Source organism: Diabrotica undecimpunctata, chromosome 2 (genome assembly GCF_040954645.1).
Source record: "Diabrotica undecimpunctata isolate CICGRU chromosome 2, icDiaUnde3, whole genome shotgun sequence".
In the NCBI taxonomy this organism is placed as follows: domain Eukaryota; kingdom Metazoa; phylum Arthropoda; class Insecta; order Coleoptera; family Chrysomelidae; genus Diabrotica; species Diabrotica undecimpunctata.
This window is the reverse complement of record NC_092804.1, coordinates 168,478,527-168,491,325: the sequence shown is the minus strand read 5'-3', so window position 1 is coordinate 168,491,325 and position 12,799 is coordinate 168,478,527. Positions and strand designations below refer to the sequence as shown.

The 12,799-nt window shown below is 35.1% G+C and overlaps 1 protein-coding gene across 9 annotated transcripts in view; it reads left to right on the top strand.

Annotated features, from left to right (window-relative positions):
* Positions 1–12,799, top strand: part of nmo (serine/threonine-protein kinase nemo) — a 372,069-nt gene that overhangs the window by 310,788 nt on the left and 48,482 nt on the right. For all 9 annotated transcript variants that reach the window (XR_011950114.1, XR_011950117.1, XR_011950115.1 and 6 more), the window contains exon 4: positions 9,306–9,412. Coding sequence is in view for 4 of the 9 variants with exons in the window: in XM_072523946.1 (XP_072380047.1) it covers positions 9,306–9,412 (107 nt within the window). In the remaining 5 variants the exon portion in view is untranslated. The remainder of the gene's footprint in view (positions 1–9,305; positions 9,413–12,799) is intronic.

Genomic DNA, 12,799 nt, shown 5'->3' with positions numbered 1-12,799 from the left:
TTTGTCTTTGTCTAGTGTTCAATAATATATAGGAGTAGAAGAAAATAAATAAAATTCAAATTTGTTCAATAAAATATAATGAGAAAATACGTTGGAAAATGATTATACGTTAAACAAATCACAATGCACATAAAAAAAGATACCACGTTACAGATTTACAGATTAAAAACAAATACATAATTCAAAATAATTTTATTTTATTGTTTCATTTCAAAACGCTACAATTTTGCAATATTGATTTCAATCAATCAATTCAATTCGCAATTATTTCAACTCTACAAGGTCCCTGTTTTCTTTACATTAAAATTTTTAAATATAAAAATGTTCTTTTATCACAACTCTCTAGCAAAAACTCCTTCCTTTGTTGTGCGTACACGGAATCTAGGACAAATGTCCTTACAGTCCTTCCTATCTCTTTTAGCTGCCAAATTATCCTTGTTTATGGTTCTCCCAATGAATAATAACTTTTTTGTACTTACAAATACTTCAAACTTTTTCCAATCAGCATTACTAGTCCAGAACTGCTACCATTTTTTAACCTTTTACTTACAAAAATTACTTTTACACCGTTCAAAACTGCCGGAACTAGTTCACTTCTCAGGATTCGATGTTCTTCTCTCAGCAAAAGGTCAGCAAAGATATCCAAATTCTCGTCTTCCAAATCTAAATCAAATCAAAAATCTGCTTCCACTAATCTTTTTTTAACCAATCATATTTTAGTCGTTCAAAATCACACAAAATCCCTAGTTCTCAAGAAGTGAATTTTCCATTTTTGTTTTCTATCTTCTTCTTCAAGTGCCATCTCCGCGGCAGAGATCGGCAATCATCATAGCTATTCGGACTTTTGAAACGACTACTCTGAAAAGTTCATTTGATGTACATCCGTACCACTCTCTCAGGTTGCGCAGCCATGACATTCTACGCCTCCTTATGCTTCTCTTTCCTTGGATCTTTCCCTGCATAATCAGTTGGAGCAAGGTGTATTTCTCTCCACGTGTAATATGTCCGAGATATTCCAATTTTCTTGTTTCTAGGCATTAAAAAGAATTGGCGACAATACGCATCCATGTCTCATTCCACGTCTAATTTCAATTTCTTCTGACAGTTGTTCGTTAACACGTACTTTTGCTCGCTGTTTATAGTATAAATTTGATATGATCCTGAGGTCGTTATAGTCAATCTTCTTTGATTTCAGGACATTTATTAATTATTTATGTCGTACTTTGTCGAATGCTTTATTATAGTCAATAAAACATGCGTATATATCTTGATTGACGTCCAGGCATCTTTGTATCAGTATATTAAGTGAAAAAAGAGCTTCACGCGTTCCTAGACCTTTGCGAAAACCAAAGTGTGTATCATTAACGTCTATGTCCAGTTTGTGATATATTCGGTTATGGATGACTTTTAGTAGTAACTTTAGCACATGAGACATCAAGCTAATGGTGCGGTAATCGCTACATTCTCTTGCGTTTTTCTTTTTGGGGAGACAAATAAAAATCGACGCTAACCACTCTTTGGGTAATACGCCTGAAGTACAAATTTGGTTCAAAAGTGTCACTAAAACATCAATGTGCTTCTCATCTAGAATTTTTAGGATTTCTATAGGAAGCATGTCAGGTCCAGGGCTTTTCACACTCTTCATTGTTTTTAATGCGTGTAATATTTCTTCTTTTGTAATATATGGACCTATTTCTGCGTAAGTTCTATGTGCTCCAGATCTCTTCTTTCATCATCGAACAGTTCGTCGATATATTCTGCCCATCTTTGTACTTTCTCGTCCGTCTGTGGTATAGTAGTCCCGTTTCTATCCAAAAGTGCACCAGTGGGATTTTGTTTTCTTAGTCCTGTCAGTTTTCTATAAACAAATCTAACAATGGACTCTGCCTGATTAACTTTTTCCAGAGTTGTGAAGCCGATACGGGAGACAAAAGGAACATTTTGTTTATCAACGTTGATGAGAACAGGTAACACGATTTTATTTGTTGCCAAAACTAAACATAGAAATGTCATATTATAGGTTTTGAAGATTAGGCTCTAACAATGGATATTTCGCAACAACTGGTGAATGGAAGTGATAAATTTTATTGATCTCATGAGAATCGTTAAAATGTAGCAAAAATCGGGCAACGTTTATTTATTTAGAAGCTTTATAGAAACTGATTTCATTTGCGTCAAAATGCAAAAATTAACGCATTTTGATTTTTGTCGATAGAATTTTTTACGGTCGACTTGATACAAATTCTATTTAAAAAATGTATTTCGCAAGCGTAAGTGACATTTAAAACTGCCGGTCACTTCAAGCGTTGTTTCTGAGAGATCGGTTCATGTTATACAATAATTGCCAACAAACGATTTTGGTCAAAATTATCTTTGTTGTCAGCGTGTTCGTCTCGCTTTTAGAGATTAAATCTCTGACGACGATTTTTAATAAATAACATCCAGTTTTTTTTTGTACAGTTACTTGTACATGTTAGGGCTTTAAACAGTTTTTATTACAACAAAAAACCCCTATTAAATTATATTCTAGTACGTTTATGTTTAACAGAACATTTTACCATGGCTAACAACAATTTTTGTTAATGCCGTGAAATTAAGTCCGATACGAGTAAATGGAATATTTGAAGAAAAATACAAACTATGCACAAGAGTATGAACACCGACGGGTATTCACTTATACTTGCTCGACTGCTATCGTGGGAACTTTTTGAATATCTTCTATCTTCTGTTTTCTGATGCTATTTGAAGATGCGGTGCTACAGCCTTTGGGAACAAGAAGCGAACAAATGAGTGAAAAAAAGGTAAATCCGGCTTGGTAAGATGGTACCAGTTGAAAAGAATAGTGTACGGGATTTTGGCTTTGAATTAGGTCAGTTAAATTTGTTGATTATTTCAGGTAAATTCGGTTTCATATTGAAACATTTTCTTTTGAATATTTACATTGCAATTTTATTTTTAAAACAACTCCATAATATATATTACTTATAATTCTAAAGCTTCTGCTAAAGTAAAAGCGTATACGAATCTATACGGCCGACTTTATACGAGTGGGGGGGGGGGGGTGAAAAGAATTAGTATCCGAGACTAAAAGGATATCAAAAAGCGATACAAAAAATACTTTTGGCAGTTTATTAAACAAATAGTGACAGTTGAACTAACAGAGACGGTAACAGCAATGGCTAGCAAAATACATACGAGGAAGTTGTTTAAGCAATTAAAAAAAAAGAGAAAAATAGTTGGACCAGCAGATAAAGGTTAAATAAGATCTGGTGGGAGACATAATCGAAGAGATATAATATATATTATATGCAAAAGAGAAAAGATTGGCATTTGGCATTTGTGGACCTGAGAAAGGCGTATGACTCTGTACCAAGGTCAGAATTATGGGAGGCAATGTACAAATTATAAATACAGACAGAACTTATAAAAGCTCTGTATAAAGAAAATAAAGTGTCCATTAAAATGGGAACAAGAATCATAGGAGACTTCACCACGAGGCATGGAAGTACCGGTACGAAAAGAATACCTATATACGTTAAGCTTTGCAGACGATCAAGTAGTGATTGCACAAGACCAAGAAGACCTCAGTTACATGATAAAGAAACTAAAAGAAGAATATACCAAGGCTGGCCTAGATATTAACCTCGCGAAAAAAGAGTACCTATCTACAAGTGAAGAAGACATAGAGATCTACAGATTGACGACAACGTAACAATCCAAGGAAAGAATAAATTCAAATACTTGGTGTTTATAATCACGAAAAAGGCAATAACAGAGGAAGAAATTAAGCAAAGATTACGACAAACAAGAACAGCAATCCGGCAACTTAACTCAGTATGGTGGGATAGACACCTAAATATTATAGAAGAATTTATACTATAGAAGACCAAAACACAGATTTATAAAACATCAGTGCAAAGTAACTGAAAATTGGATTATAAACAAGAAAAACAGCAGTAAGATAGTAGCAACAGAGATGGAATGCCTGCGAAGATGCTGCAGAGTAACAAGAATAGATAGGAGAAGTAATGACGAAATAAAGCAAAGAACATCAATAGAAACAGAACATATATAAAACAAAAAAGACTAAAGTGGTATGGACATGTAAGAGAACTAGCGACAGCAGATGGATAAAGAGAATAACCGAATGGAGCACCATAGGAAGGAGGAAAAGAGGACGACCCCGAAGATTCTGGAGGAACGAAGTAGACGACGCCATGAGTAAACGATGGAGAATGGGACAACAGAGAGAGATGGAAACGGTTGAGCGAGGGAAGGCAGTGAATACTGTAGAATCCCTGAATATATATTATATATATATGTATATATATATATATATATATATATATATATATATATATATATATATATATATACACTGTGTCCGTAAAGTATGGAATAAATTAGATATTTCCTAAATGAAAAGCCTTTTTAAAAAAATCTAAAACACGTCCATTTTTAAATTTAATTTTCTACATTTTACAATAAAATTTTATTATACAAGGTGATACACATTACAGTGATGACGTCATCGGTTCTTTTTTTAAATGTAACACCCTGTATTTTAAGACATTTTTAGATCGATAAAAATGAGCTGATTTCAAAAAAGTATAATACTCGGGTCTAATGGATATAATTTGAAAGATATGCGAACGATATAAAGAAAACTTTATATCGTTCGTTATAACTATATAATACGTTTTAATTATTACTGAATAAGGACAAAATATCATCCCAATCGAGACAGCATAGATATTCAAGTGATATCACTAGGTTCTTCAGAAATCAGACACAACGGATTCTCTACTCTAAGGTCGTTGTGTGCCACAAATTTTCGATCCAAAGTGCCAAGAGCCAAAAAAAAACTAATGTACAACATGATTATTTAAAAAATCTGACATACTGAATTCTAATAGCAATAAATTCAGTGGGAAAGGAAAAATAAAAATTTGAAATGTTCTAAATTAAAATTATATAGTTACAGTTACTGTAAAGAACAGGCAGAGTATTTGTAATGAGTAGCACGTTTTGAAAATATATCTAGAACCAAGAACAATTCTATCTGACGATTAACTAAAGATTATTGTTTTTTCAATTTTTTTGTTGCATCTATCGTAAAATAATTATTTAGTTATATTACGACTTATCAAGTGGTTCTATAAAATGTTAGATTTCATTTTCGCCTGTAGTGTTATTAGACTCTCTCCCTAGCGTGCCCTATTCTATTAGGAAACCGATCTTTAGATAAATATTTTAGAATTATATACAAAATATCACTTTTTAGTAAATCCTATAAAATGTTGTTTAAATTTTATCAAACTTTATATTTAAAAAACAACTTCTTACGCACAATACATCAGTTTATTGGCCCACACTCGCCATAAACTCCAGTGACATCGAACTCGAATCAAGGAGCATAGTACCCAGGAGGTGGTACTATAGTGCAGCGGCTAGGCGACCTTGGAAAGTGGCACCGGCACCAAGAAGATATCCACTACAACCGGAGATGCCGATGATCAACACGGAGGAGCGGATCTGAAGCGGTACCGACGCGGTACCTAGTTCACGAGATTTCATTTGTCCGGTGTACAATGTTGTTGTCCCATCCCATCTTGTTCAAGTTTTGTTTTTATTTTTGTTGTTGTTGTTGTCTTTCTCCGGTACTCGGACTCTTGGTTGTTCACCTCGCTGTTTTATGGTAACTGAAGCTTATCTAGTAAAACACTTTAAGAATTCTGTTTCAATTCATATTTTATCTTAGATTGAATAATGAAATTGACGTCGTTTAAATCTGTTAAATCAATAGTATAATGAACTTTGAACCTTTTTTTGTATGGTTTTTGAATGACTACCGTGAGATATAAGTAAAAAACGAGGCAAAATGAAATAAGAGCATTAGAAACAAAGGATTTCTTTTAGTTGTGACGCAGTGTTGCTTTTTGGGCATGTCAAGAATTACTGCAAGCAATTTTAGCCAAATGTTACAATTGCCAGGATTGTATTCAGCCAAATGTGAATATTTTATGAAATTAAAGTGATAATCCAAAAAAACTACTTATTGGAAGCTAGATTGAAGATTCCGTAGTCCACTAACTGCACAGAAAACATGTAACATTGATATATTTAACCGCAAATTATTATTAAAAGCCTAAAACTAAGGACAAACTGTAGATGTGGATAGCCTTAACAACGATGTGTTGCAGAAGTCGTTGTTTGTCACTCTTGTCAAATTTTTTAATGGTCTTGTTAACAGTATTCATTTCTAGGTCCCTATAGAGTCACTGTTACTGTAGTACCAAAGAGCACTGACAATACTCCTTAACACTTTATTTTGAAATCAGTAGTATGTGTTTTCCTAGTTGCTTTACAATTTTAAATTTTTTTTGCGATTGCGATTAAACCAACGAATAGCACGTTTTCTGCTATTCACATTCTTTAAAGGAAAACAAATGCTGTATTCTTTACACATATATCTCATAAACAACTCTGTCATGTTGGTTGAATTATAGTGGATATCGTCAAACACATTCCAATGTTGGGATTTAATTTTTTTCACAAAGTTCTTAATATTTTTTTCCATTAATTAATATTTTTTTAGTCTTTTCTATAATTGTAGACACATTTTTTAAACTACTTATGATAGCAAATATACCTAAATGATCAAATATTACAGGATCCTAGACACCTGTATTTAAATTGAGTTTTTAATAAGAAGGAAAAGACAGTTAAGATTTTATTTCACGTACAGCCAACTTGCGCATCCGTTTATACGTATTTCGGCCCAATAGGCCTCATCAGAACGGCTTTTGCAAACGCTCTGAACGTGAAATAAATCTTTTCTGTCTTAGGAAGCAACTCTAACATGGCTTCGTATAGACGCAATGTAGCGACATCTGATAATAAAATCGTAGACTAATTTTCGAAACCAAATTCAAGAATTCCGCTTTAATCTGTGCCTTCTAAAAATTGCAAGGCAAAACAGACGTTGATAAAGATGTTAAGAGAGACATGGGGAATCTCAAAATTGCATCCCACAACATATCTCCTCAACTAAGCAAAATTCTTAGCGAATTGGTTTCTAATACTTGTACAGAGTATATCGAAATAAAAAGGAAAAGACAGTTAAGATTTTATTTCACGTACAGGGAGCTTGCGCTTTCGTTTATACGTATTTCGGCCCAATAGGCCTCATCAGAACGCGTTTCGCAAACGCTCTGAACGTGAAATAAATCTTTTGTCATCAGGTGCCACCAATCACGCACCTCGATGTGCATCGCCCTTCCTTCTGGAACATATAATTAAATTTAATTGGTTGAGAAATGAAAAGGTTTCATATAAAAGTTAATTTATCTTTAAATATGGGACATTTTCGGATCTCAAGTCAGTCAGTGTCAACACATGGTTTTACCCGTGTAGGGTAGCTCCCTAGAGCACTTTGCTCGAAGGGCTCTGAATCTTTCTAAGACTCTGAAGCTGAGTTTTTTTCTTCTTAGAAAGAATGTGTTTTATTTCCACCTCTAATAAAACCATAATGGCATTGTCTTTTCAAGATAATGCCACAATAAGAGCGTACCGGCCAACTACGCAATATTACACCATATTGCGCAATAGTTGGACAAATTAATAAACATGGAAACTTGCACCAAGTTGCTAACACATTTTCATACGTTTATTAATTACACCGGAGACGACATGGCGCCCAACCTTCAACGAACTCTACCACGACTCCGAGATGTCAGAGTTCTCATGCTCCGCGATCGAAAATCGCAAAAGTTCCAACACGACGCCTGCATCAAAACCACTCAAGAAAACAGCGGGGAGAAGCATCGGATTTTAGTACACCAAACTAACAGGCCGATATCCACCTTCTGCAGCCTGAAACCGTCGATGTGCCATATCTCCGACGAGCCAGCCTACTTGATGCTAAGTACCTGATGCAATGGATGTCTCCGCAGTAGCCAGTCACTGCCTGCCCTACCATTATGTGGTCCAGAGCACCACGGAGGCTCAGCCAAACTCACCGGCGACATGCAGATGGGAAATGTACAGCTAGAGAGGACGAAGCCGCCGTAGAACGAGCACGTCGTCGAGGATGGACCTGCAGATGCTGTCAACAACACCGACCACCGCCTGTGAGTGTTTTTGTGCAGTGCAAGTGCGCGCTACGCGAGTGTAAGTGCGTGTACGCGAGTGTAGTGTGTTAGAGGACTGTAAGTACATTTGAAAATATGGACATATACATTTTTGATATATTTTATGCATTTTTTATTCCTTATATGTGAATTGTAAAAAAATTGTTTTTCTTAAGTTTTTTTAATAAAATCAGCTTTTTTTATCAGCCTCAGAGTCTCCAAAGCAGGGGGGATGTCATCAGGTGCCACCAATTACGCACCTCGATGTGCATCGCCCTTCCTTCTGGAACATATAATTAAATTTAATTGGTTGAGAAATGAAAAGGTTTCATATAAAAGTTAATTTATCTTTAAATATGGGACATTTTCGGATCTCAAGTCAGTCAGTGTCAACACATGGTTTTACCCGTGTAGGGTAGCTCCCTAGAGCACTTTGCTCGAAGGGCTCTGAATCTTTCTAAGACTCTGAAGCTGAGTTTTTTTCTTCTTAGAAAGAATGTGTTTTATTTCCACCTCTAATAAAACCATAATGGCTTTGTGTCTCTTCAATATAATGCCACAATAAGAGCGTACCGGCCAACTACGCAATATTACACCATATTGCGCAATAGTTGGACAAATTAATAAACATGGAAACTTGCACCAAGTTGCTAACACATTTTCATACGTTTATTAATTACACCGGAGACGACACTTTTCTGTCTTAGGAAGCAACTCTAATATGGCTTCGTATAGACGTAATGTAGCGACATCTGATAATAAAATCGTAGACTAATTTTCGAAACCAAATTCAAGAATTCCGCTTTAATGGCGAATTCCCCTTTAACGTTGAGTTATTAATGTTAATGTTAAAGTAAATATATTATCAAGCCAAGAGCTTGAAGTAAGTGAAACTCTTGTGGGCGCTTTTATGAAATGTTTTAAGCCGTACATGGTTAAGAAATTTCGTAGATACAAATGCAGATAGGCAATAAAAAGTGTATTAAACCCCTCGCATGTATATGAATAGTTAATTCTATTTCCTGCGCTCACATTATTTGATATTTTTTAATCCGTTACTAATTGCAATTTCTTTTGCAGGTAACATTAACTGTACAGTAGGCAAAAAATTATTTAATTGTAACGTGATTATCGCAATTACTGTCGTATTTTCCTTAACATGTTGATTTCTAGATATGTAATTACAGAGTTGCTTCAAAGTGATCTACATAAAATTATAGTCTCACATCAACCCCTTTCATCGGACCATATAAAAGTTTTCTTATACCAGATTCTTAGAGGTAAGTAAAAAATTAATTTGTTTATATAAGATACAGTTTGAAAAAAAAACTTTTCTATGCTGTAAAAACTTCTATAGTGTAACTGCTTTATGTTTAATAAAACATTAAATTAAAAATCAAATGGAGTACAATTGTTCAAAGTGTTCATAACGAACGTTTACGATCTTATCACACAATTTTCAACACTTGTAATTGTATACACTTTGTATACTTGTGTTAATGAAAGTTTTTGGCCAGTTGCTACATTAAATTTTGTATACACAGTGTATACAAACTTAAATGTGGTGAGTGCCGAAAAACTTACATCGGTCAAACTGGTCGAACTTTTAACAAACGTATAGCGGAACACAAAGAGGGCTTTCAATAATAGAAAAATAGATTCTACGTACGCACTTCACCCCATAGACCACAATCATTCTTTTAATGACCCATTTGCATAGCAATAATGGCCTGCAGACACCAACCAACTCTTAGTTGTTTTTACTTTAAACGCAGTAAAGTTTTGTACAACCAACTTTATTTTGTAATAGAGAAGTGGAACTTTTCTTTAGCTTCTATTTTTTCCTTTAATGTAGCTGGTACTCAGCTTCATAAACTTTTTGACCGTCACAAACAGATCATTTATCTTTTTTTGGTGCGAAAATACTAGTTAAAAATGGTGTCAAAGATAATGGTTCTGTTTTTATTTGGGCACCACCTATCAGTATAAAGTCGGTAAAGTTGAGACTTTGAAGTCCACAATATCTCAAGATACAATTTGGTCGTCCTGGTCCGACAATAGTGAGACCCTATCTTCAGAAGGCCCTCAAAAAAATTTCCTTGAAGATAGTAAGTTTACAGAATGGAACATATCCCCTGTTAGGTGAGGTAGTTGATCTTCATCTTGTTTATCTTTCTTCTCGGAATATCTATAAGAACTTCTGGATGTTTCTAGCTCCTTTTTATCTCTTGGTCTTTTAATTTCTTCTTGAGTAATTAACATTCTTAGGTACACCTTTCTTTCGTGTCATCCATGTAGATAACATTAGTATCTACACAATAGGATAAACTTGAAGAATGTCCTTAATGAGAGAGTGTATATCATAGGCTGCTGGATACAAATATTAGAGCTATTACCTGTAATATAGAAATGTCTTAAACACTAACAGTTCAAATACGTAGAGTCTTTTAAACGTCTATGTGGGCTATTGTCAATCCAAGTCACTCTAACGAAGATCCTGAGTGAAGAGATGAACCATGTGCCTAAGACTACCAAGAGAACTATGCGATAACTTCTAAAACTTACTGGTTTACACAAAAACTACTAACTTGATTGCTCTTTTGCTAAAAGCGGGACAAATCTTATTACAACACTGATGCTGTAAAATATTTTACATATTTAGAATCCCTAGTTACATCCGACAACAACGTTGGTAAGGAAGTGAAGAAACGAATATTTAACTCCAAAAAATCTACCATAGTTTAATTAAGTAACTAAGGTCGGACAACATCCCAGTAAAAACGAAATGCCCAATATACAAAACCATAATAAGACCTGGACACTTATCTGGAATAGTGAAGGAAGTCAATTTGCTACCTTTAAAAGAAAAAATTTAACCCACATATACAACGGCATTAAAAGTAAATGGCATCTAGCGAAGATATAATTTTGAATTATGCGAAGATTTTATATCGCTAGTTCATGCAACTAAAAGAAGTAGTAATTTCTAAGTATAATCGATCGAGTAATACATATTTATCAGAATTAATGTAAAAGGTCTGTTCGTATTTCCAGGTAGTCGCTTACGTGAGTGTGAGTACATTCGTGTTTGCCCGATTACTAATACCCATTCAATCCTTTTTCATCCGGTTAGTTTATTGGATCATACAGTTACAATGAAAACCCCGATGTTTTGTACAGGTATTTTAAATATAATAGTTAAAACCTTCTTTGTCAATTATAATAATAACGAATATATCTGAGAAAAATTATCTTATTAACTATAAAGACATGGATCAGACATGTAATTAGAAATGAAAATAACTACCACACATATGTCGTAATTTAAATAATGATCGTCATCTTCATCCAACCTTCTGTGTCCAAAGTTGAACATAGGCCTCCCCTAATTTCTTCCAGTTTCTGTTGGTTTTGAGATTCCTGTAGCCAATTTTCAGCGATTCTTTTGAGATCGTCTGTCGATCGTTGTACTACGAAAATTTTTATTTTTGCAGTAGAAAATGAACTTCTTTTTGAAATGCCGGCAGAGATTTCTATTAGGTATTATATTTCAACCGAACTTGTTCGGTGACAGCCTTTTTTTTACAAACAAAACTTTCATTTACACATTATATCATTTACAAACAATAAAAACACTGTCAATAATGTGAACTGTTTCCAATGTTCACAACAATGTAACTATTTCTCCATGTTAAATTTCATAAGAAATCGCTAAGGTTGATTTTTTTGGGAGGTGGGAATCTTCAAAATACCCCTAGGAAGGTGTCCCAGATGTGTTGGATTCGGACGAATACGCCTTACCGTAGCTGACCGCCTACCAACTAAACTCACCCCTCTTTCTCCAACCGACGGGCCTGGGACCAATCTTATCGAGCATTACCGTCTGACCCGTCAGCTTTGCTCATAACTCCCATCTGTCGCTCTCCGTCTGTGCTCCATGATTGTCATAGTATCCCAGTCGCGCCACGCCACCCACGTCTGCACCGGACTTCGTTTGTAAGGTAACTATCCTTGTGCAGAGCGATAGGCAGGAAGGAGCGACCGCGTCGTTATTTCAACCATCTTGAACTTAACGAGAAAGATCAGACAACAGGTAAAAGCAACTCCAGGCATTCGTATGCCACCCCCGGGGAGTAGTCCATTCATCCCATCATCTACACGAGACATTTACTTAGTAATAGGCTTCTCCAAGACACACACTGTACACTAGATACAAATAGAAACAAAACAACATGTATGTAAATTGTTTTCTGCGATTTAGTCAAGTTCTTTGAAAATTCATTTAAGTTTTCGCCGTCAGTAGTGAGAGCTGAATAGTGGCTCACCCCACTGACACCGACAGATACGACAGATTAAAATAAACAGTTTACTTTTCTTGCAGTCTCCTCTCTTTCTCTTCCTTGTGTTTTATGGTTTGTCACAAAACCAATGATCAAGTCAAAAATTCTATTGTTTTCAATTGCTTCATCCATTAGTACTTGTGACTCGGCTAGAGGTGACCTCAGGCCCAGCTGTATCCAGATTCGCCCCACATTGTATGCAGGGCATACGAATACCACATGATTCGCGTCATCCACCACTCCACACTCGGGACACAGATTGTCCTCGGTCTTTTTTATTCTATATGTATAAGACCGGAAAGATCCATCCCCAGTCAGAAATTGTGT